The 21608-nt window shown below is 41.7% G+C and overlaps 1 protein-coding gene and 1 long non-coding RNA gene across 6 annotated transcripts in view; one reads left to right on the plus strand and one right to left on the minus strand.

Annotated features, from left to right (window-relative positions):
* Window positions 1-737: 737 nt before the first annotated feature.
* The window catches only part of LOC121690139, a 70507-nt gene continuing 49636 nt past the window's right edge, over window positions 738-21608 (minus strand). For 3 of the 5 annotated variants that reach the window (XM_042070543.1, XM_042070545.1, XM_042070544.1), the window contains 4 exons: window positions 13913-13955; window positions 13786-13809; window positions 3288-3321; window positions 738-3150 (listed from right to left, as the gene is read on the minus strand). In XM_042070543.1, coding sequence (XP_041926477.1) covers window positions 1635-3143 — 1509 coding nt within the window. In that variant the 5' untranslated portion in view covers window positions 3144-3150; window positions 3288-3321; window positions 13786-13809; window positions 13913-13955 and the 3' untranslated portion in view covers window positions 738-1634. Of the gene's footprint in view, window positions 3151-3283; window positions 3322-13785; window positions 13825-13903; window positions 13956-21608 lie in introns of all 5 variants that reach the window. The other 2 variants (XM_042070546.1, XM_042070547.1) reach the window with 2 other exon arrangements.
* Window positions 16311-16814, plus strand: LOC121690176. The gene is made up of 3 exons (XR_006025010.1): window positions 16311-16360; window positions 16465-16530; window positions 16629-16814. It is a non-coding gene; the product is annotated as an uncharacterized LOC121690176 (long non-coding RNA).

Here is a 21608-nt window from a genome sequence, read left to right on the forward strand (position 1 = left end):
TGATTTCATATCATAGCTATGCAGATGACACACAAATTTACTTAACTCTGTCACCAAACGACTATGGTCCTCTTGAATCTATGTGTCAGTGTATAGAACAAATCAACACCTGGATGTCTCAAAATCTTCTTCAGCAAAGAAACCTCACATGTGGGGTCAACATCTGGAAAAAACTGGCTTAATTTGACCTTAGTCCAATGAATACGGTGTACAATCTTGCACTGAATCAGGCCATGTTTAGCGCATATTGATGAGGAATGTATGCGGTCCCATTAGTCCCATTAGTTTGTCTGAAATCTCATCCCCCAGGTCCCCCACCCATTGGGTTTTAATTAAGTTGAGACTTATTGGTCGTAAGGTGTACATACTATTATAAATATAAGATATCATTCCTCTAATATTTGGGAGAGGCATAAAGAGAGAGTCAGTAGGGCTGGCAGGTGGTGCATTAGGAAAATGTGGATATAAGGATCTAACAAGGCTACGTATCTGTAGGTACTGTATCTAGGTATCTGTAGGTCATTCAAACATTATTGAGTTAAAGCATGGTTTAGTGGAATAACTGTTCCATACAGTCTCATGTGCAAGCAAATTCCTTCAAATGCGCCACTGGCTATCAAAATACCGATGCGCTGTTTGAAGTTGCGCTCACTGCTGGGAATAACAGATGTCATTCTCATTGGTTTAAATGATATTACACCCAATCAGAATCAGAATCAGCTTTATTTCAGGTTTGCGTAAACAAACAATGAATTTGACTCTGGTTAATCTTTTAACATACAACACTCATTTAACATATAAGAATAAAAATAATAAAAGCATAAAAAGAAACAAACCCATGACTGATTAAGAAACCTAGGAATGCCTTGTTGCTCCATCTGCCCCGATGAAAACACTCCCAATGTGGACTGGACATCCTACTAAATTTAAATAAGGTTTTGACTAGTGACGATAATAGGTCCCAAAGTATGAAGCAAATTCAAGTCTCAAATCTGTTGATTTAGCATAGAATGACCCTCCCCCCAAAAAACAGCTTTGTACACCTGCATTTAACAAAATACCCAAACATAGATAGACAACAAAGAAGGAAAAAAGATAACATATCAAGTTAATATACAAAACCCCATGAATGACAATGGCTTTAAAATCTAAATACAATGCACAGACTAGGAATACAAACTCAGAAATGCTTTACTATATGCTTTAAAAAAGTATACAGTATAATAAGTCCAGGAATGTTCAGTGATGGTATTGTACAAAAAAATGAAAAAAAAATGCAGTGATCACATTATTTTCCATGGGTAGGCATTTTCTCATTCTTCCACAATTTGCCGTAATGAAATGAGTAAACAAAGTCAATCGGTCATAACTAGATGGAAATAAGGCACCGACATTCCAGCCAGGCCTGTGACTACCAGACCCATTTAAGGTCATCAACATTCTTGTTATCTGACTGATTAGTGCTGTTTTAGTTTCATATCCCACCGAAGACATGAACTCCCAGGAACATGAGAATGTGGACTTCGAAAAATAATTGCAAATCTTACAGTTTAATGAGCTGAAAATGATTATGAAGTCAGTTCATCCATCCACACCGGGGGCTATTTTATTCAGTTCTTCATATTCTGTGGTTTTCATTTTTGTACTCTAAAATAATCCAAAGCTCTCTCCTTCTGTTCATCTATCTTCTTCAGCTCCTCCAGTTTTTGCACTCCTTCAGTATTTCCCATCTTCTTCATTCTCTCAATCAAGAAGTCCAGATGTTGCAGAGTGAAGACAGAGTCTCTTATCAAAGCATTTTTCTCCAGTTCCATGACATACTTGTATGCCTTGTCCAGCAATTTAAAATGTTCGCTCCTTTTTTTAGTCAGTTCAGCCTCCTTTTGTTTTTCTCTCTCCTCTTCCTCCTGATATTGCCTGTCATACTCCCTTTTCCTTTGCTCATTGTTTTCTTTCTCCTCCTTTGTCTTTAGTGGATACATATTGGTTTCTATGACATGACCTAAATAAGAACATCTCTGTGGACATACAGTGCACTTATTGTTCTTCATTACTTTACATTTTTGGGGGTTATTAATGCCATAGCAGTTTAGGTGACAGTTTTCCTTACAGATTGTGCAAGACAGTACATTATTTGCCCCACAACAGCCATTTGTCATGGGGACCTTTTCTTCAGAAGCACATTGAAAACCCTCCTTTTCTGCTTTTATCCTTTCCATGTGTTCATGGATGTTTTGTAGATTTTCCAGTTCACTGTCCAAACTTGTAATGCAATCCTGTAGTTCTTTGACTGTTTTTGACAGTTTGCAGCGATATCTCAAGACATCTTCGGTCATTTTTGATGCCTGTGTTTCCAAAGTGTCCAGAAACCTCAAAAAGTCATCTGTGCTTCTTTGCCCCATTTCCCACTTTGCACTGTCAATATCACCATATTCTTTACTGTTACTACTACCACTGTTACTACTCTGAAAGTTGTCATACAGAAAATGGACAGGCTCATTGTTCTTGTGTTTAGAAATAGGAATGTTTGCTTTCTCAATGGCTGTGAGAACATTTTGATGAACCCTGTCTTCTGCATGTGTGATGAAGACTACCATATTTGTCTTAACATTTTTGCCAAATAAGGACTGAACTGCATCAAATATGTAGAGCTGCCTCTCATGGAGGCAGCTCTGACATGCAGTCACCACTAGGCCAACTGCATCAATGGAATTGATTCCATCATAGGACCTGAATAAAGTGTGAAGATTCTCTGCAATCTTTTTGTCATACTCTGGCCCTCGTGTGTCTCCATAGCCAGGGGTGTCAATGATGGACCAGGCAATAGGAGATGTTTTAGAGAAGACCTCATAAACACTGATGCAAGTTGTTTTAACTGGTGTCTGATCATCCTCATTGACATTAGAAATCTCAAACCAGACATGTTCCTCCCTCTTCATTCCCAGGATATAATTGATCAAGCTGTTGATGAGAGTGGTTTTGCCTGTTCTTGTCTCCCCAACCAACAGGATGGTTCTGATCCGTTTACTATGATCTCTCTCACCAAATGTCAATTTCTTTATGTTTGGATCTCCATTTACATATTCCTCGCCTGTTTTTACAAGATATCGGCCAGATGATTCCACATCTTTGCCCGGATCCATATGATCCCTTGGATTATCAAAACAAAATAAATGGTTAATGGAGATGGTAATCGACACATAAAATGTATTTAGACTGTGTACTTTTTGAATTTCTAATCTGAAATAGTATAACTATTATGCAGAATTAAACATTCACATACTTACACTGATTGTTCTCCGCTAGTTGGGACCACTTTTTCTAAGGAAAGACAAAAGGGCAAACATGTTTTTAACTGTCAATTGAAAAAACTATTTTAATGGAATTTCCTTTTGTAAATGTAGGATAAATAAGCCTGTAATAATGGCCATTCCACTGAAACAGCTCTGTTGTTTGCAACAGAACCCTTAATGCTGCGTTGTGATGCAGTTGCTGTTATTAAGTTGAATGATTTGTCTTCATTTTTGGGATACCAAATGAAGATGTATATTTTACCAGGAGCCAAGATAACTCTACAATGTTTTTTTTTTTTTTTACGTTTAACATAGAGAAAGGCTTTTTAAGCAGCGGAGATACCTGAGCCAATTTGAATGCAGTTGGAATTATTAGAAGTGTTAATTATATGTGCTGATGTGATGGTGGGATATATGTCTTGGAGGATGGGTCTAGTGCATGGGTTCCCAACCGCCGGTCTCCAGTATTCAGTATTTGATAGCCTGATCTGATTCAAAACAGAGACTTTCTCAGAGGAGACACAGCATCGTAACGCTAATATGGCAGTTATCTACACATATCCCACCTTCTACCGCCAAAAGCCAACAAGTGAAAACGTTGTGCCAATCATGTGGTTGCACTGGTGCAAGCGCACAGTCACGCTTTTGCGACACGTGAATCTGCAAGACACCAGCTTGCTAATGGTGGTAGTTCACTGTGATAAACAATAAAATTATAGCCTGACAAGCCAGACTAGGCAATAACATATTTGCTGCTGCTAGCATGCGTCTAGATTTCTAGGCTATTAAAATTAGCTTTGAATTTAATCAATAAGATGTAGCCTTATAGCCTATGATCTCTGTGTAGACAATAGCCTAATGAAAACTGAAAAGATCTATCTGTCTGTGCCCTGGCTACAGTAGGCCTACAGTCAGACGCGGCTCGTTCACTTGGGCAGGAGGGGCAGAGCCCTACTAAAGATTCATCCACTAGAAAAGTAGATCCACAAAATATATTTTTTAAATAAAATGTTGTTTGTTTATTATTGTAATCAGTGACAAAGTACTCAATCATGTTACATTTTTGTATGATTTGCAAAGAAATTTCGCAAAGATCGCAAAGATCTCGTTGATCATATCCGTAGTTGTTGTAGGCCTACTGTAACGTTACATTTCATTTCTGGTAGGGCAGTGACGTCACTGCCCTGAAGAAATTGAACAGCGCCTGCTGTTTGTCTATGTAAATCTGTCGACCGATAATGGAACTGCAGCTAGAGCGCGGTTAGTAGAAGGTCGGGTGGGCAGATCATGCCACTGCCCACCCTATACGACGTCAGAACTTACTGCCTACTGTAGGTAGTAGCCTATGTCTACTGTATTAGTCCGCACGAAGTTTGTGAGGTCAGGCAGACAGTTGAAAAATGGCGAGTGAACAGCGTGTGTGCAATAGTGTGGAGTTTCTCTTAAAGAACTTATTCGAAAGACTTGAGTTTGTAGTTAACTTAGCTATCAAAGACCTAGGACCTGATCAGCCCGACATTAACATTGTATACCAACAAACAAAAGACAAGAGTCGGTCATTTAATCTGACATTTTTACATTCGTGGTAGGCCATATGTCTGATAAAAAGCTCTGGTTGTCCTGAACGCAATAAAATGTTCTGTTTTCCATGCCTGCTTTTCCGATCTTCTGGGGGACAAGGGGATGTTTGGAGTAGGCTAGTGTAGGTGTGTGTGACATGAAACATTTTTCAGAGAAGGCAAAAAACATGAGGCTAGCATCTGAGTTGTGCAAATTAGCCATGCTGGGGAAAGCTAATATTGCAGCACAACTCGATGAGGGCTACACTGTAAGTGCGAAATCGTGTACGAGTTTGTTCACCTGAGATTGACACAGATAAAGTAAGGCTGATTGCACAGACATTTGATGGGGCTAGTGTCATGAGAGGAGCATCTGGTAGAGTGCGTAAAAAAGTGCAAGATGTGTAGCCTACCCTAATTGCTATGCACATCATTTGAACCTGGTGATGGAAAAGGCTGCGTCAGCAGCATCCTCAGTGCGTGTCTTCTTCTCGGATTTTTATAGTTTCTCCGCTTTTTTCACAAGATCTCCGAAAAGATTTAAAAGCTTATTTTGGAGTGTTTGAAATAATTGAAACATCTGGAGATTTTAATACAATCTCAGTTAGAGAGGCTAAAGGTTTTTCTCGAATGCTCTTAGATCCCGAGTTTTTATTCCTTAGACCTGTTCTAAGATCATGCCCCGTGTAGATGTGCTCTATGCACAGCTGCAGAAAAGAGCAATCGATGCAGTGGAGGCACACAGGGTTACAGACAAGTTTGTGGCCAACATGAGAACGATAGGCCTACGTGATGTCCTGTGCCTTTGTGCAAAACATACCGGTGCCCAGGATAAGCGCAGGACCGCTTGTAACTTTGTGCAAATTGCCTATGAAGTGTGTGACAATCATAGTTACCGCCACCGACAGATTTTCATTCACTGGCCATTTGTCTGCCGCCATCCTATTTGATAGTTCAAGCTTCCTCAAATTTTCCAAATCATTCCCCAAGGAGCTCTTGAAAAAAACTGCCCTTTTACGTGTATGTGTCACTTAATATTAATTTCTATACAAACCACGGTGGACACGCAAGCACTCATTCATACACACAGAATATTTACCTTTTTAATGAATAGCCTACTTTTAATTTACTCTTTAAAGTTGAGCTGGCTCTCGAACACAATAATTTCGTTACTTATAATTTCTTTTATGAGTAGGCTAGGCCTACATGACAATAAACAACTTTAACTTGACTATGAGAGCTGAGTGGTGTAAGGCGGCGTGAAGCCTACACTTGGAGCTCTAGTGGAATTTTGATTTCGCAACGAATTCTCGGTTATTTGTTTCCCTCTTGAGTTTTTCCCCCAAAGTAGTTCTCCACTGATCTGAGCTAATGAGCTGATTACCGGTACCTACATTGTAGCTTTTATTTGTCTGGAATCTCAACATTTTAAACTTCACTTCTTATGAATAAAATAACATTAAGTAGGCTAACATAGGTTAATAATGCATGAACAAAACGGTATTTTGACCGCAAGTGGTAACATTATGAAATTCCATTCCCCAGATTTCGCTCATAGCCTAGCCATAGAAAGAAATAGTCGTAAAAATGAACAAAATCTCCGTGGACCGCCCTTGTGCGTCCAGCTGCCGGTGACCTGGAACTATGGCAATTTTTTTTCTAAACTTGATCAACATACTCTGCCTATTTGTCAACCCAGGAGCCGCTACTGCCTACAGTACATGCACTCCTATTGAATTTTCAGAACCAAGGAGAGTAATGAGAAAAATGTGTTACAGCTCTGTCTGCTATTTACACCCATTCTTCTTGATACATAATGAATAAATATGAAAATTTATTAAATGTTTATCAGTACATTAGACTACTTTGCAAATTGATAAACTATATAATAGCCTGTCCCACCATCATCACAGTGTGATGGAAGATGTTTTATTTTGATATCATTTGCATCTAGCCTATGTATTCTCTATTGGGTTGTAATCAGGGTAGGAATTTCACGGCGGCCACGACGGCCATGGCCGTCGTAGCCCCTTGCGTTGGCCGTGAAGCCCCTTTGAAAATCATAGGTTTACAGGCCACGGTGGCCTTGGTGCCCCCTTCTTTCAATATTCTGCTTTGTGTCCTACTAATAGCGATTTTTATTTAGCCTGTGGCCTGTCAAAATAATCTTAGCATTCACAGCGCAAATTAATTTAGTCTTTTACGCAGTAGAGAAAGTGACAGCGCAAGAAAGTGCGTCCAAATTCACCCATTCTTCTCAGTTGAACTACTCGCGAACTAGCCTATTCATCACACAGACATCACAAGTATCACATGAAAGAGCTCTTTCTCAGCTTTTAAACGATGTTAGCCGATAATTGCTGTGTTGAACGGTTCGCGAGAAAAGTAAATAATATAATTTAATTTAATAATACATTCTACTGAAGGTTCTGCGCCCATCATATCGGTGGGATACTTCACGAACCCTTCGTTCAACACATAACAAACCATATATCAGAATAAACAGCTGACCTTACCGAACAGAAAGGTGTAAAGCAGTCCCCTGTACAGTTAGCCGTTCCAGAGTAATCCAGTTTTGAATTTGCAGCAAATTTCGACATGCATGGATGTCTCCAAATTTGGGCTTTAAGTTTTACAATGTGTTTAAATTATTAAACCTATTAAAATGCCATATCCAATACCCTGTATCATTCAATTTTATTTTATTTAATGATATTTATGTCAAAGATACAGGAGAGTGATAATACACACATAGCAGCCAATAAAATCTGTTGTTCAATATCTGACTGCTTGTATTGCCTCATGACCTCAAAATTTGCCTTAGAACTTTGTGTACGTTTGAAAAAGTGTGCAGTAGAACTTTGATGCATCGCAATGCATCGTAGAATAGAATTGAATCGAATCGTTACCTGGTGAATCGTAATCGAATCGAATTGTGAGGGCAGTGCCAATGCACACCCCTAATAAATAAGTTATTAGAACTGCTTACTATTGTTGAACAAGAAGGAGAATTTCTCAGGCGAATGTTTCTATTTGTAGTTTTAATTTTGTGATCAATTACCTTGCCCATTTGCAATGAGAGTGAGGTTTGCCCCTTGTTGTGTTGTTGCAAGGCAGGCCGCTGTAGTTGATGAGCATGGTTGTGATGTCAAATTGGGGACCCTCGGGCACAAGAGTTCCGCATGAGTCTCCAAGCATTTCCGACGTGTCATGAAGGAGGCATTATTGGATGTGGTGGCTGAAAGGATGATGCTTCACAAACTGAACAACACCTCTCATCTATCTTTAAGTTGCAGGAGCGTCTGTGTGTGTCAGTGTGTATATGTGCCGCATATCTCCCGAACCGCTAGTACGTTCGATTTGAAACTTGGCAGGCGTCTTGCTACTGCCACAAATACGTGCACATAGCACACCGCAGGACCAGAGGCAGAGAGGGTACCGTAAGCAGAGTTTTGGCAGCACTGAATCACGGGTTGAGACGCAAGATGTTCGGATGATTATCATGCCTGACCTCAACAATAATGACTCCCTGTATGCAATTTGCTAGCATACAATGCTTCCGCGGATTTTGCAACAACACGGGTATGTGACTATTCAAAATTACATAAAAAGTATGCAATAAACTGACGCTTCGAATAGCTCAGGCTACTTTGTTTATTCAGAGTCTCGAGTGCAAACGACAATTCCGACTGCAAGGTCCCAAATTGAAACGAGCAGTAGGCTAATGGTCCCGTATTTAACAACGTTTCAGGAGTCACGCCACACAGCTAGACAACAGAGCGATATCACTTATGCTACCAAAGACTGTTTTTGAGTCACATCGTTGCAAATATCACATGATGATGCATTTTTCTACAAAATGGTTTGTCTTCTATATTGTTAAGGTATTCAATAGGCTAAACATATAGCCTTACATCATCAAAGCTTTAGGCTTATGTAATTTCGATTAGCTACAGACACAACAAGTGGCAGACAAAGCGTGATGTCACTTAGGCCTAGGCCTACTAAAGAGTCACATCGTTGCAAATTTCAAACGATGATGCATCATTCCACAAAATGGTTTGTCTTCAGTATCAGGAAGTTATTCAATAAGCAATTAAGAAATGTCACATGCAGCCATGCCTAAATTCTGCTTACTGCACATTAATAATATTAATATAATATTCATTACCTAATGCTTACCTATCAGTGTTGCGTGGGTTTGGTCACAAGCGGCCCGCGGTCGCCCGATATTTTAATCAACCCGACCGCAACTCGGACCGCGAATATTAATTAGGACAAAATTATACCCGACCCGCGATCCGACCCGCTTATTTACAAAATGTGTGCTTTTGGTTATAGTCTGCATGCAGTGTGACAGTAGGCCATTTCTGTAAAACAAACTAATTTATTTAGGCATGCAGAACATAATGTTTGCGTATGGAGAGAGAATGAGAATAAGAGCGCAAGCACGCACGCAACCACCAAGGATTAGAACACTAGGATAAGATTTGAAGGCCATGGACATACATCTTTCATTCGAAAACAGAAATGGTGAGGCAAGGTAGGCTAGAGAGATACATTGCTGGTCAAAACGTTAGCGTAAGAACTGGTTTATAATGCTGAATGAAGCACAAAGCTTTACAAAAGCACATCCACTGTTTAAAGTCACAAACACAACGAACTGTAACTTTTATGCATGCGCGAACCTATACATAGGATGTGTAGTCTGTGCCATAACATTTATTCCTGCAGGCTGCCCGTTTTGGCTGTCATACTTTTAAATGGCTTCGCAAGAAGCAGGCCTACATAGACCATAACTTACTGTCATCTTCTTTAAGAACTTTTCCCAAAATTTCCCATAGCCTATATCGCTTTTCCTGAAGGGGTGTCTATTATTTTTAACTCGCGTCTTCAGCTTCTTTACTGTTGACTTTACTGTAGGCCTATTGATGCTTTACTGTATTGATGCCAGCCTTCTTGTGATATTTTAAGTAGGCCTAGGCCTATTTGTAGAAAATATATATTTAATTAATTTTAACTGACCCGCCCGCAAATGACCCGAATATCATTAAAATATTTTCTTTATGACTCATAACCGCGGGTGACCGCGGTCATCCGCGGGCAACCGCTTAATTTCGGGCAGACCGCGCAACACTGTTACCTATCATCCTATTTTTAAAGCAGGCATACCTGCGGGCATGTAATTGGGCAACAGGTTTTCTGAAGGGATTGGCATGTTTGAACGGGCACTGCACTAGTCTCCTTAATGATAAGATTGTTGAGATGAAGAGTACCACCTCTTTGCCACAATGATGTAGCTGATGACTGATGTGATATTGTTATTGCAATATTATTATTATTATTATTATTATTTTCTTACATTTGTTTTAGTTTTATATTTGTGTTTATTTACATGCACAGGACGATGATGTGACTTTCATCCAAATTTCCATTAGGATGAATAAAGTCCTTATTTTTATAGGGTTGTAAATGGGCTTGTAAAATAACATTTTTGACGGACCAAAGTTGTCTACCTTCTACGGTAACATTGGAGAACAAGATTACTGGAATACTCCATTCATGCATTTTATGACTCCTTTAGTGTATGTACTGTATGTATGTGCCTGATTATATTATTATGGTGCCCACATGATGAAATTTGATGATTTTTGTTTTTTATTGATTCAACTCTCACTTACCATGTGAGAAATGCATGAACATTTATGCCTGTGTTTTATAAGCGCTTTTCGCTATAGACCAGTAATGATTTTTAATGAGTGCAAGATAGCGATTTTTGGATCATGCGCCTTAGGGTGGTTCACAAAATTAATTTTCACCAAATTTTGCCAGATCGCATTTTGTCACCAAAAATGGAGTCAATTGCTGCACATTTAGGGGTGGCACACTTTTTGACACAATATTGACACACACACAATACATGATGTATTGGTATCCGGATAAAACCATTGCAGATGCTGCATTGAAGAGCATTGGATGACATTTGTGGTATCTGTCAGAAGAACTCGTTGCCCTGGCATTTTTTGATGCTCAGCTCACCACCATTGGTGGTGGTTAGTGAGGTCCCCCATTCCCTGTGAAGCGCTTTCAGTATTGAGAAAAGCGCTAAATAAATGTAACGTGTTGTTGTTGTGTTGATGTTGAAGAAAAAGAGACAATGCTGAGAAATATTGAAAGACGCCCTGGGAAGATGCTCAAAGACTTGAGGCCAAATCTTTCTTCCACAAGAGCAGTACAGCTACCATCTCTGGCCTCATTACTTGCTGCTCAATCCACTTCTTTGAAGTTCTTACTGAAGGCCAAATGCATGGCAGAAGTAACCCTGATGATGTGAGGTCCATTCTCACAGTGCGAATAGGCGTCAAAAAGTGAATTCCTTGAAAGTCATCAACGACAGCGCAGAGAGAGGCATTGCCCTTATTAAACGCTGTCAACAATCTGTGCGAAACGAAGACCAAAAGCAATTTTTGCTCTGTGTTGTGCAAGGACACAGAGATATTTATTTATTTTTAACTTTATTCAAGACACAAAGGTCCATAGAGACAACACAGTACAGATATATAAATATAAAACAATACCAAACATTTAAGAATGATGCAGATGAGGCATCATTTACGAAACATATACAGGCTTCGGGTCCAATGTTTCCAAAAGCAAGATGTGTACCTGGTGTCACTCTTAGAGACATCAGCTATGGACACAATAATCATATTCTTAGACCCTGTCAGTCTGCACATGAATCTATAAATAAAATGTCTTAAAACAGCGTTAAAGCCTGTGTTGCAGGTTAAACACCACTGTTGATTAATGGGTACATAAAGCACTCAATATATGTATATCATTTTAAAAATGTCTCCAAATGGTGTTAAATGCCAGTTTTTGTTGTTTTTAGCATTAGCGGGTTTTTTGTACGCAATTCGGTGATGACGTCACTTTGGGGACTACTTGATCTGCGCTTCATTCATTTCAATGCATTTCAATGGACATCGCGGTTACACTTTCAACATAAAGTTTGTATATTTACACTTCGAATTTCGTCACAGCATTTATATCACAGCTACCCTATGATCTACCAATGGTAATAACGGTGCCTGATATCAATTTAGTATTTTTTCTGAATTTCGGGAGGTCTCGTTTTGGAGGGTATATGTTTTACATTCATTCCTATGGGAAACGGTCGCGGTTACACTTTCAACATAAAGTTTGTATATTTACACTTCGAATTTCGTTACAGCATTTATATGACAACGACCCTATGGTCTAACAAAGATAACAATGTCTTCCGATTTTAGTTTAATGCAATTTTCTGAATTTGAGAGGCCTCGTTATGAGGCTATAATGCACCTATTAAGTTCAATGTATTATGCTTATAACATTACGACACTTTTTTTGTTACTGTCAGTGAACAGCACCGAATGAAAGTCAACATGTTCTTTATATCTAGTGATAGTGATCATGTCGTTAGTTCAGATAAGTAGGCTACCAGGCAAACTTAGTCAGAAGATCAGAATATGAAGCATCATGATAGCTAGCTGGGCTAACTTTTTAGTCCCACCTGTGAGCCACCCCAGTTACTTAGCTTCTAGCCGCCGCCGATTAGGCTGGTCGTGTCTTCAGCATGAATATTTTCGATAACTACTGCTCGTGATTGATTGCCATTGACATCGTCAGGGTACGGCTTACCAAAGAGGGAGATAATATGGGCAAGTCGCAGTTTTGCAGGTGCTTGTGTGGGCTGTGCCGTCCCGATGGAAACTGTGGTGGAGAGTTGCAGTAACTAGGGAAGCGAGTGCATTTTGGCCGCTGGTCGAGGAGCTCCCCTGTGACCAGCATAATGACATGATCTATCTATCTGTCTATATACATATCTAGGCTATCTATAGCCTATATATTTATCTATAATCTGCGCTATCTACTGCTGAACAATACCTTACTCGTCTCTCTACTCCTCTCTCGTTATTCTCAAGGGTCACAAGGTGGGCTTTGGTCTGTAGTCTCCCCAAGGTGACGTAATGCAATGCATTGTGGGGGAAAGGAGAATCACTTCAAATGCTGTGAAATATTACCTGCTTTTTCGTATTATATTCCGTTTTGTGATACCCAACAACATCAAATACAATGGATAACAGTTTAAATGTTTATTATCAACAAGCAAATTGCGCAAATTCGTTGGAAAATGAACCCTGCAACACGGCCTTTAAAAGTGGGCACATTGTTAGACACAAACATTTCACTGGCACTACTCCACCTAGGGATTTTAAGCACAATTCTTAGTGCATCATTATAAGCCACTTGAAGTTTTTTCATTTTCGACTCACTAAAATTACACCACAGGTGGGCAGTATACAGTGGAGTGCAATAGGTTTTGAAGAATGAGATTTTAACATCAGGATACATTTAAGTATCAAAAAGAACAAAGTCATCATACAGTGAATAGTGTTTGAACTGTTCTAATGTTCTTACACATTTAGTGTTTAGTAATCAGGGAGAGATTATTAATGACCATACTTATCTTTTACTTTGTTAATGTTTCTGGTTCCTGCGAAAGTTATGCATTCTTAGGTTGAGCAATTGTGAAAAAGTGTGCCACCCTTTACTGGCGTCCTATTGGCTCAATTTTTGGTACAGATGTTCAAAATGTCAATAGGAACAAGGCAAAATGTGATCTGGCAAAATTTGGAAAACTTTTACTTATACCATTATATTGTGAACCACCCTAATGCGCCTGACCACACCTATTTTTTCTAATTGACACAGCCGTGGACACAGTGCATGCCGTAACATTCATCACTGAGATAAGATAAGCCTTGCGTCGGGCTTGGTGTCAGGTTGCGCCATGTGTACAATATATCCCATTATCTAAGAGACTCAATGTGTGCTATTTCTAGTAAATGCAAATCGACCCATCATGTTGCAAAAATAGGCCTACTTACCTATCTTCGGTGTCACCTCAGATTCTTTGAAAAGAAATGAAGAAAAGCAGTATGACGATTTTTTTTTTTCATTATACATTATGCCATTGTATGTTTTAGAATGTGAAATGTGTGTAATTTCTCTCACCAAATCTATGTTTTCATGTTCCAAAGGTCCAGCCGAGTACAGACTACAAGAAAAATAACACGTTTTTGTCATCACATGCATTTTAACAAAACTATGACATAGCAATTGGTTGTTGAACTAAATATATTCCCAATGAAACCAAGATCCACGCACAGCCTGGTTAGGTGCAGGTAGATTGCAGGAACATACAGTACTTAAATAGTCTGAGCGAATTAGCCTAGAAAAGGGTCAAAGGTGGAAGTAAATACAGCAAAAGCATATTTGGTATCATTTTAATCGTAATTTTCTGTAGATTAAAAATTTGCGGTGCCTACAGCGCAGATTTGTACTGGAAAATATATATAGGGCTTTGATTGGAGCATGGCACAATGATTTTTGGGCCAAAAACGCATGTTAGTACGTTCAGCTGATATCTCTTAAGCCAATTGAAAGATATTCATCAAACTTGGTCTGCCCACTATAAGTTGTCAAAGAGCTGGCAAGACAATTTAGGTCTTGAGGTCAAAGGTCAAGGTTACAAGGGGTCACATAACTCACATGCAGTATTTGTTTCATATCTCCAAAGCAGACTGATGGATCTTCATTAACTCTAGTACATTTATTGTCTACAAGTTAAATGAACTTAGGGACTCAGGGCCATGGGGTTAAAGGTTAGCAGTTTCATCCCCTGACATACAAGGTTATAGATGGTGGAGACATGCTAATCAACATGCCATGTTCAATTCAATTACTGTAAATATAGTGATTTTTTTATGTTGCACAACATAGACTTGGTTGTTTTTGACATGGGGAGTCCCTATCTACAGCACAATGAGTTTAATACCCCTCCTTTGTATATAAGAATCAAGAATCTGATTGCAATCACTGTAGGTAAATGTGCTTAGCATTTACATAACAGTGAAATACTTCCACTAGCATAGTCATGACCTGACCAATATCTCTTTCAATATTGCCCATGCAGTCCTTTCCACAGTACAAGCAGTGCTACAGTACTTCCAACTGTAAATTATAGCTTTCTGTGCTGTTGTGAGTTAGTACAGTATGACTGCTAACTGTGGCCCTTGCTATTTTCAAGGTGTTGTTCACTTTCTCCTGGCAATTTCTGTGACCCTGAAGACTAGCATTGTCTTCCAGTTTTGATGTTAGTAATGTGGCATGTCGTTATCTGTTCAGTTGAAGTTAAGGGTGGGCAAAAAATAATATCTAAATATTTTGGAAGATTTTGACGGTAGATATCAATAATATAATTAAATACAAATTTGTCAATCTCTTAAAAAATGGGATTTATGGGATGAGTTACAAGCCACCTTATAATTTCTTACAAAGCACATTAAAGGACACAATTTATTAGGATAGCACTGTTAACCATAACATTTTGTTTCTGAAAGATGAGACTGTTGTAAGAAGCAATATTTTCCCCTGGGATGAATATCAGTATTTAGTTGTGCTAAGTACTGTCTTGATTCATTATTTTCCATTTCACTGCAATGAATGATGAGACAGCACTTGAAGAGGAACCTGGCATATGCGCAGATCTTTGCATTATCTGCCAATGTGGAGGTGAGCTATCATCTTGTAGCAGCAAAAGCTGATTTACTATAGCATTGCTATAGGCAACAACACATTTTTAAAGGGATGGTTCAGGATTTTGGACATAGGACCTCATTTCCAAGTTAGCATTTGTGATATTTATCAGTGGAGACCATTTTCAACACGTTTTATCCAGTCCGTCTAGTTGCAGACTTCGCAGCCTGCCACTAAAAACAGTCTTACCCACTCCACAGTACACCCAGGCAAATACATACATATGACGGCAGACAAATAAATTATAACGGCAGACTGTCGATGTAAATGTCTGTGTTGATAGTTTTATTTCTAACATTATTCTATCCTTGCATTTCAATGATCACATAACATTTTGAGGGACTAGTTTCTTAGCAGCGGTTAGTAGTACTGCACCAAAAAGTAAACAGAGAAGCGCACTCCAATCAGGATACTGTCGTGGAAAATGTCTACCCTGGAAATCCAGAGTTCTCGTGGGAGTACAATGGAATGAGCAATGCTGCACGTTACTTTTACCCCTTGCATACCGGGGAACCAATAAAAATTGGCGTATCTGATATATGCGGGCCAGAGGCGAGCTAAACTGATGACGACAGCGCTGCAACATTGGTCATAGTGTTATCCAATTGTGTCGAAGTCCGGAATCATTCAGAATAAACATTGGTCTAGTGTTATCCAATTGTGTGCAGTGAGATTTTCAAATGCATGTGTAGTCGGGTGAACTTTTCACAGCTGCCAGGCGGATTGTGTGCATCTGGGGGTGGGACTGACAATGAGCAACAAATGTCTTCCTGTTTAAAACACGGTCTTCCGGCGTCATTTGTTTGTAATGTGTTGCCGGCGTCGGAAGGCTGGAATTGCTAGCGGTACATCGGTCGTTGAGCGGTATGTAAAGGCTTTTGTTATGCTGCATGTGGTTATCAACTACGAAGGAACCATGTTGCCCTCGGCTAGTGTTCTTAAGTCATGCGTGCTTGTTGTTTTTTTAGTGAATCGCTTCAGACAAACTCTGGGTGGCAGCCAGTAGCGTTAGCATTCATCGCCAGCTGTGCAAGGTAATGGTGTCTCCCTTGTTTATAATAACTTAATGCTGTAGCGAGCTCCGACATAGTAAAGATCCTGACTGTTTGTTAACATTAGTTTGTTTCACTAGAGTATGCCGAAAGCCTGTCCCCCCTCCTACCTCGGCTCACCTCTTGTGATGACCGGTCATTGACTTTTTAAGGTAGGCCTATGTATATATGTTGTCCGTGATGTGCAAGTGTCACGGTGACTTATTATAGCGTGATGGTTTATTGAAGCCTTTTAAACTAAACGTTTTCCCCCTACAGGCCTTCGAATTGTGGGCAAGGGGTTTTGACCACTGTTTTCTCCGTGTTTTGTTTGAGTTCTAGTATCGTAGCCAGTCATGTTTTTCTTTTAGTTTGGGGTTGTTGATATCGTGTCTGTGTGTGGGTGTGTGCGCGTGCGTCTTCGTACGGGCAGGCGCTTTGTCTGTTTTTTTTTGGTTTGTTTTGGGTTTTCTTAATGTCTTATATATTTTGCCCCGTGCTTCTCTCTTTGTCCATCTACGGCCTGCGGCCTACTGAACTTCATCTAATCAGCCAAACCTGTGTAGTAGCCTGCTTTGTGTGAGCACCTGTTAGTGTGGGTTGACAATTGCTGTGTATCCTCGTGTGATGAAATTACTTCCTTAGATAGAAGGGTGTGTAGTTCGAAGTAACCTTGTGTGACTTATAGCTTAGTCCATCACTTCCCAGCTTGATTCTATAGAGGTTGCGGTCTGACCTGAGATGTAGTGGGTGGGTGTGGGCCCATATTACTTAAGAGTTGGGGGCATTTGTGTCTGTTTATGGTATTTTGTCTTTATGTTGGCTGTGTGTATTTTCCTTTGTTATTGTTATGTGTATTCTGTACTCTCTCTCTTTTTAAAGAAAAAAACCAAGAAACTTTCTAAGAAAATGATAAGACCAGGACTACAAACAAATAAACTATTTATTGACTGAGACAGCCTCTATGTTCATTTACTTGAATAGCCTGCTCTGGTAGTTTATATATGGCAACCAAGCACTTTGCTACATTTGGCGCTGCGAGCAGGGTGATTAGCTGAGGCTGTCCAGTGGTTTGTGTGTTAGTAGTGCATTGTATTTTTTTTCTATTGTATATGTGGTGTCTTGGCTGGCTTTTGGTAGTAAGTTTTTTTTTTCCGGGGAAAACAGTGGTTGAAAAACCCAGTCGGCGGGCAACTGACGGAGCGGGCACATCCCTGGTGAAGACTTCAGCGTCCGCTTATCTATGACCCCCTCTCCTTTCTCAGAGGCAATCATGGAGGAGATGGTCACACAGATGAAAGCCCTGACAGACCTAGTGCAGCAGCTACAGGCAGATAACAAGCAGTTAAGAGAGCAGATAGCCCAGAGGCCAGTCCCTCCAGCTGAAGGTGATTCATCAGGTCAAACCCCCCCAGGTCAGTCTTCTGGTACTAGATCTATCCCCTCAGGTGCAGTAGAACGCTATGTATACCTCCCCCGGGAACGCAAATGTCCAAGGTTCTCGGGAAAAGTATCCCAAGATTCTCTGCCTGTCGAGGAGTGGGTAGAAGAGGCCCGTAGACATTTATCTTTACGCCCTATGCCCCTTGCTGAACAGACCCTAATAATTTTTGATTTGCTTGATGGGGAGGCTAAGAGAGAAGTCAAGTTCCGTCCTGCTGGTGAGCGTGACAGTCCCACCAAGATATTTGGTGTACTTACAAGCATATATGGTTGCACTCAGTCTTACGTTAGCCTGCAAAAGCAGTTTTTTCAGCGACGACAGCTCGAAAGGGAGTCTGTTACCGAATACTCTCATGCTCTTATGCACACGCTAGAAGCAGTTAAATTAAAAGACCCCTCTTGTTTTGCTAACCCTGATGTAGTCTTGCGTGATCAATTTATTGAAAACGTACGAGATATAATGCTTAAGAGAGAGTTACGACGTCAAGTGCGTCTTAACCCTACTATGGGTTTCTTTGATATTCGTAGTGAAGCCATTCGTTGGGTGGAGGAGGGTGAACATACTGACCATAGGCCACGGGCACACTCCTTTAGCACGCACGCTGTTTCCCCATGCGAGGTAGATTCCAACGCTGTGGCTGCTGCTCCTACCAATGAGTTAACAGAGATGAAAGAATCACTTCGCAAGCAGCAGGCCCAGTTAGAGGCTATTATGAAACGTCTTGACTCTCCCCAGCCTATGGCCCCTTCCACCTTTAGGCCCCAGTCACGTGGTTCGCGGCTCCGTTTTCAATCTGACGGCACGCCCATATGTGCACGTTGCGACCAGCCTGGTCATATCGCACGTTTCTGCTCCCTCACATCCCGGTCTAATTCTAGAGCAGAGTTAGCTGCTAACTCCCGTTCACAGCAGCAGGGAAACTAGCGCCCCCTGACGTCAGGACCCAAGCGTCAGGTGGGGGACTTCCGGGTTTTTGTTCTGTTGGTGCATCTCAGCTTATTGGTAGATGTCCTGTAGTAGAGGTTAAAATGGGAGGAGTGAGTGTAGCTTGCTTGCTGGATACCGGCTCCATGGTGACTACCATCACCCAGAGGTTCTTTGAACAACAGTTACAACCATCTCTTCAACTTCAGCTACAGCCTTGCACTTGGCTCAAATTAAAGGCTGCTAATGGCCTGGAGATACCCTATCTTGGGTACTTGGAACTGGATGTGCACCTTTTCGGCCGGACTTTCCAGAAGATGGGTATTTTGGTGGTCAAAGATTTCCTTCACCCCAACACCCAAACGCATAAGCAATCTGTTCCCGGCCTTTTGGGAATGAACATTATTCGACACTGCTACCAGGAGTTGTTCATAGATCATGGCAGTTTCCTTTTCCAATCTTCAGCAGTTCGCCAGGCAGGCAAAGTGTGGCGTCGAGCTCTCTCGGAATGCCAGCACCTGGAGAAGGTGTTTGAGAGCGGCCGGGTAGGATCAGTGCGAGTGCAGGCAGGCCCAGCCGTATGTATACCCGCCGGGTCGATGAAGTTGGTCCCCGCTTCTTGCCACCAGGGCCTGGGGCCTACCCTTTCATCTGCTCTACTGGAGCCCATCCCCTTTACTGATGGACACTTACCTGGGAATCTGCTGATACCAACTGCTTACCTTTCGGTCACTTGTGGCAACGTCAATGTTCCTGTCGTTAACCTTGGAGATCAAGACCAGTGGCTTTGGCCTAAACTACCATTGGGCGAGTTATATGTAACCACACCTCCTGCCCCCGGCCCCTCTGTTCACTTTGAAATGGTGGGTGGATGTGATGAGCAAGTAGTCTTTATCCAGTCTACTCAGACAGAGAACAGTACCCCTCTTGATCTCTCCCAGCTTGCTTGGCCTGCCCTATCTGCCCAAGAACAACAGAAAGCTCGTGCTTTATTGGAAAAGTACAGAGGTACATTTAGTCAGGGTGATGGAGACTTAGGATGTGCGACCGGCGTTCAACACACTATCCCCTTGCTTGATACAGCCCCAGTGCGACAACGGTACCGTCGGCTCCCACCATCACAGTATGACATAGTCAAGAAGCACGTACAGGAGTTGCTGGATCATAACATCATCCAGCCCAGTTGTAGCCCTTATGCATCGCCGATCGTGGTAGTGCAGAAGAAGGATAACTCCATCCGATTGTGCGTTGATTACCGTCAGCTTAATGCTAGGACGCGGAAGGATGCCTTCCCTCTACCACGCATCGAAGAAACCTTGGATGCGCTAGGCGGAGCCAAGTGGTTTAGCACCCTAGACTTAGCCAGTGGATACAACCAAGTCCTTGTCCATGAAAAAGATCGAGAAAAGACAGCGTTTTGCACACCATTCGGGCTGTTTGAATTCAATCGTATGCCGTTTGGGTTGTGTAATGCCCCGGGAACTTTCCAGCGACTGATGGAACGAATTTTCGGCGATCAGAGCTTCCATTCACTACTACTGTACCTAGACGATGTGGTGATCTTTTCCACTACTGTCCAACAACACCTGGAACGGCTAGAACTAGTATTGCAGAGATTACAACAACACAACCTAAAACTGAAGCTCAAGAAATGTCACTTTTTCCAGTCTGAGGTCAGTTATTTGGGACACATAATTTCAGCATCAGGGGTAGCCACCGACCCTGAGAAAATCCGAGCTGTGGCAGAGTGGAGGAGGCCCTCAACTGTTAAAGAACTCCGCTCTTTCCTCGGATTTGCCTCATACTACCGGCGGTTTGTGGGGGGTTTTGCGGCTTATGCCGCTCCACTACATAAGTTGGTGGGAGCACTGGAGGGGACACGGAAGAAACCAGGGCCCCGGTTGCGTGGACGGGTTGATCAGCATTGGAGCCAGGACTGCGAGGAAGCTTTCCAGGCACTGAAGAGTCGACTGGTCCAGGCCCCTGTGCTGGGGTATGCTGATTTCACTCGCCCATTCATTGTTGAAGTCGATGCAAGTCACGCCGGGTTGGGAGCGGTATTGTCCCAAGAGCAGGATGGACAAAAACGCCCTATTGCATATGCTAGTCGAGGGTTGCGCCCTAGTGAACGGAATATGTCTAACTATAGTGCTATGAAGCTGGAGCTCTTGGGCCTGAAGTGGGCAGTAACCGAAAAGTTTCGGGAATACCTCCTTGGCCATAAGTTCACAGTTTATACTGATAATAACCCCCTCCGCTATCTGCAGTCTGCGAAGTTAGCAGCTGTTGAACAGAGGTGGGTATCCCAACTTGCACTGTTCGACTATGATATTAAGTATCGACCGGGCACAACAAATCGCAATGCCGACGCGCTTTCCCGACTGCCAGTAGCCACCAACTCAGACCCTGGGACAACTTCGGGGCTGGGCCCCCCGAGAGTTAACACCCAAGAAGGCGAAACTAGTGCACTTAGTGCTTCCATCCGCCAACAAGATCGGCAAGAAGTTGAAGCCCCCCGGCTGGGCCCCGGGGAGGCGGAACTCCTGCCCAGGGAGACGACCTGGCGACACTGTCTGACTTTCCCACCCTTGGCAGGGAAAGAAATGACCCCTGGGCTGGGCCCCCGGGGTGTCGAACCTCTCCAGGATGGGACGTTCAGCTTAGGCATTCAAGTGCCACCCTGGGTACGAAGTCAGATGGCCCCCGGGCTGGG

The sequence above is a fragment of the Alosa sapidissima genome, chromosome 18 (assembly GCF_018492685.1).
Source record: "Alosa sapidissima isolate fAloSap1 chromosome 18, fAloSap1.pri, whole genome shotgun sequence".
Lineage (NCBI taxonomy): Eukaryota > Metazoa > Chordata > Actinopteri > Clupeiformes > Clupeidae > Alosa > Alosa sapidissima.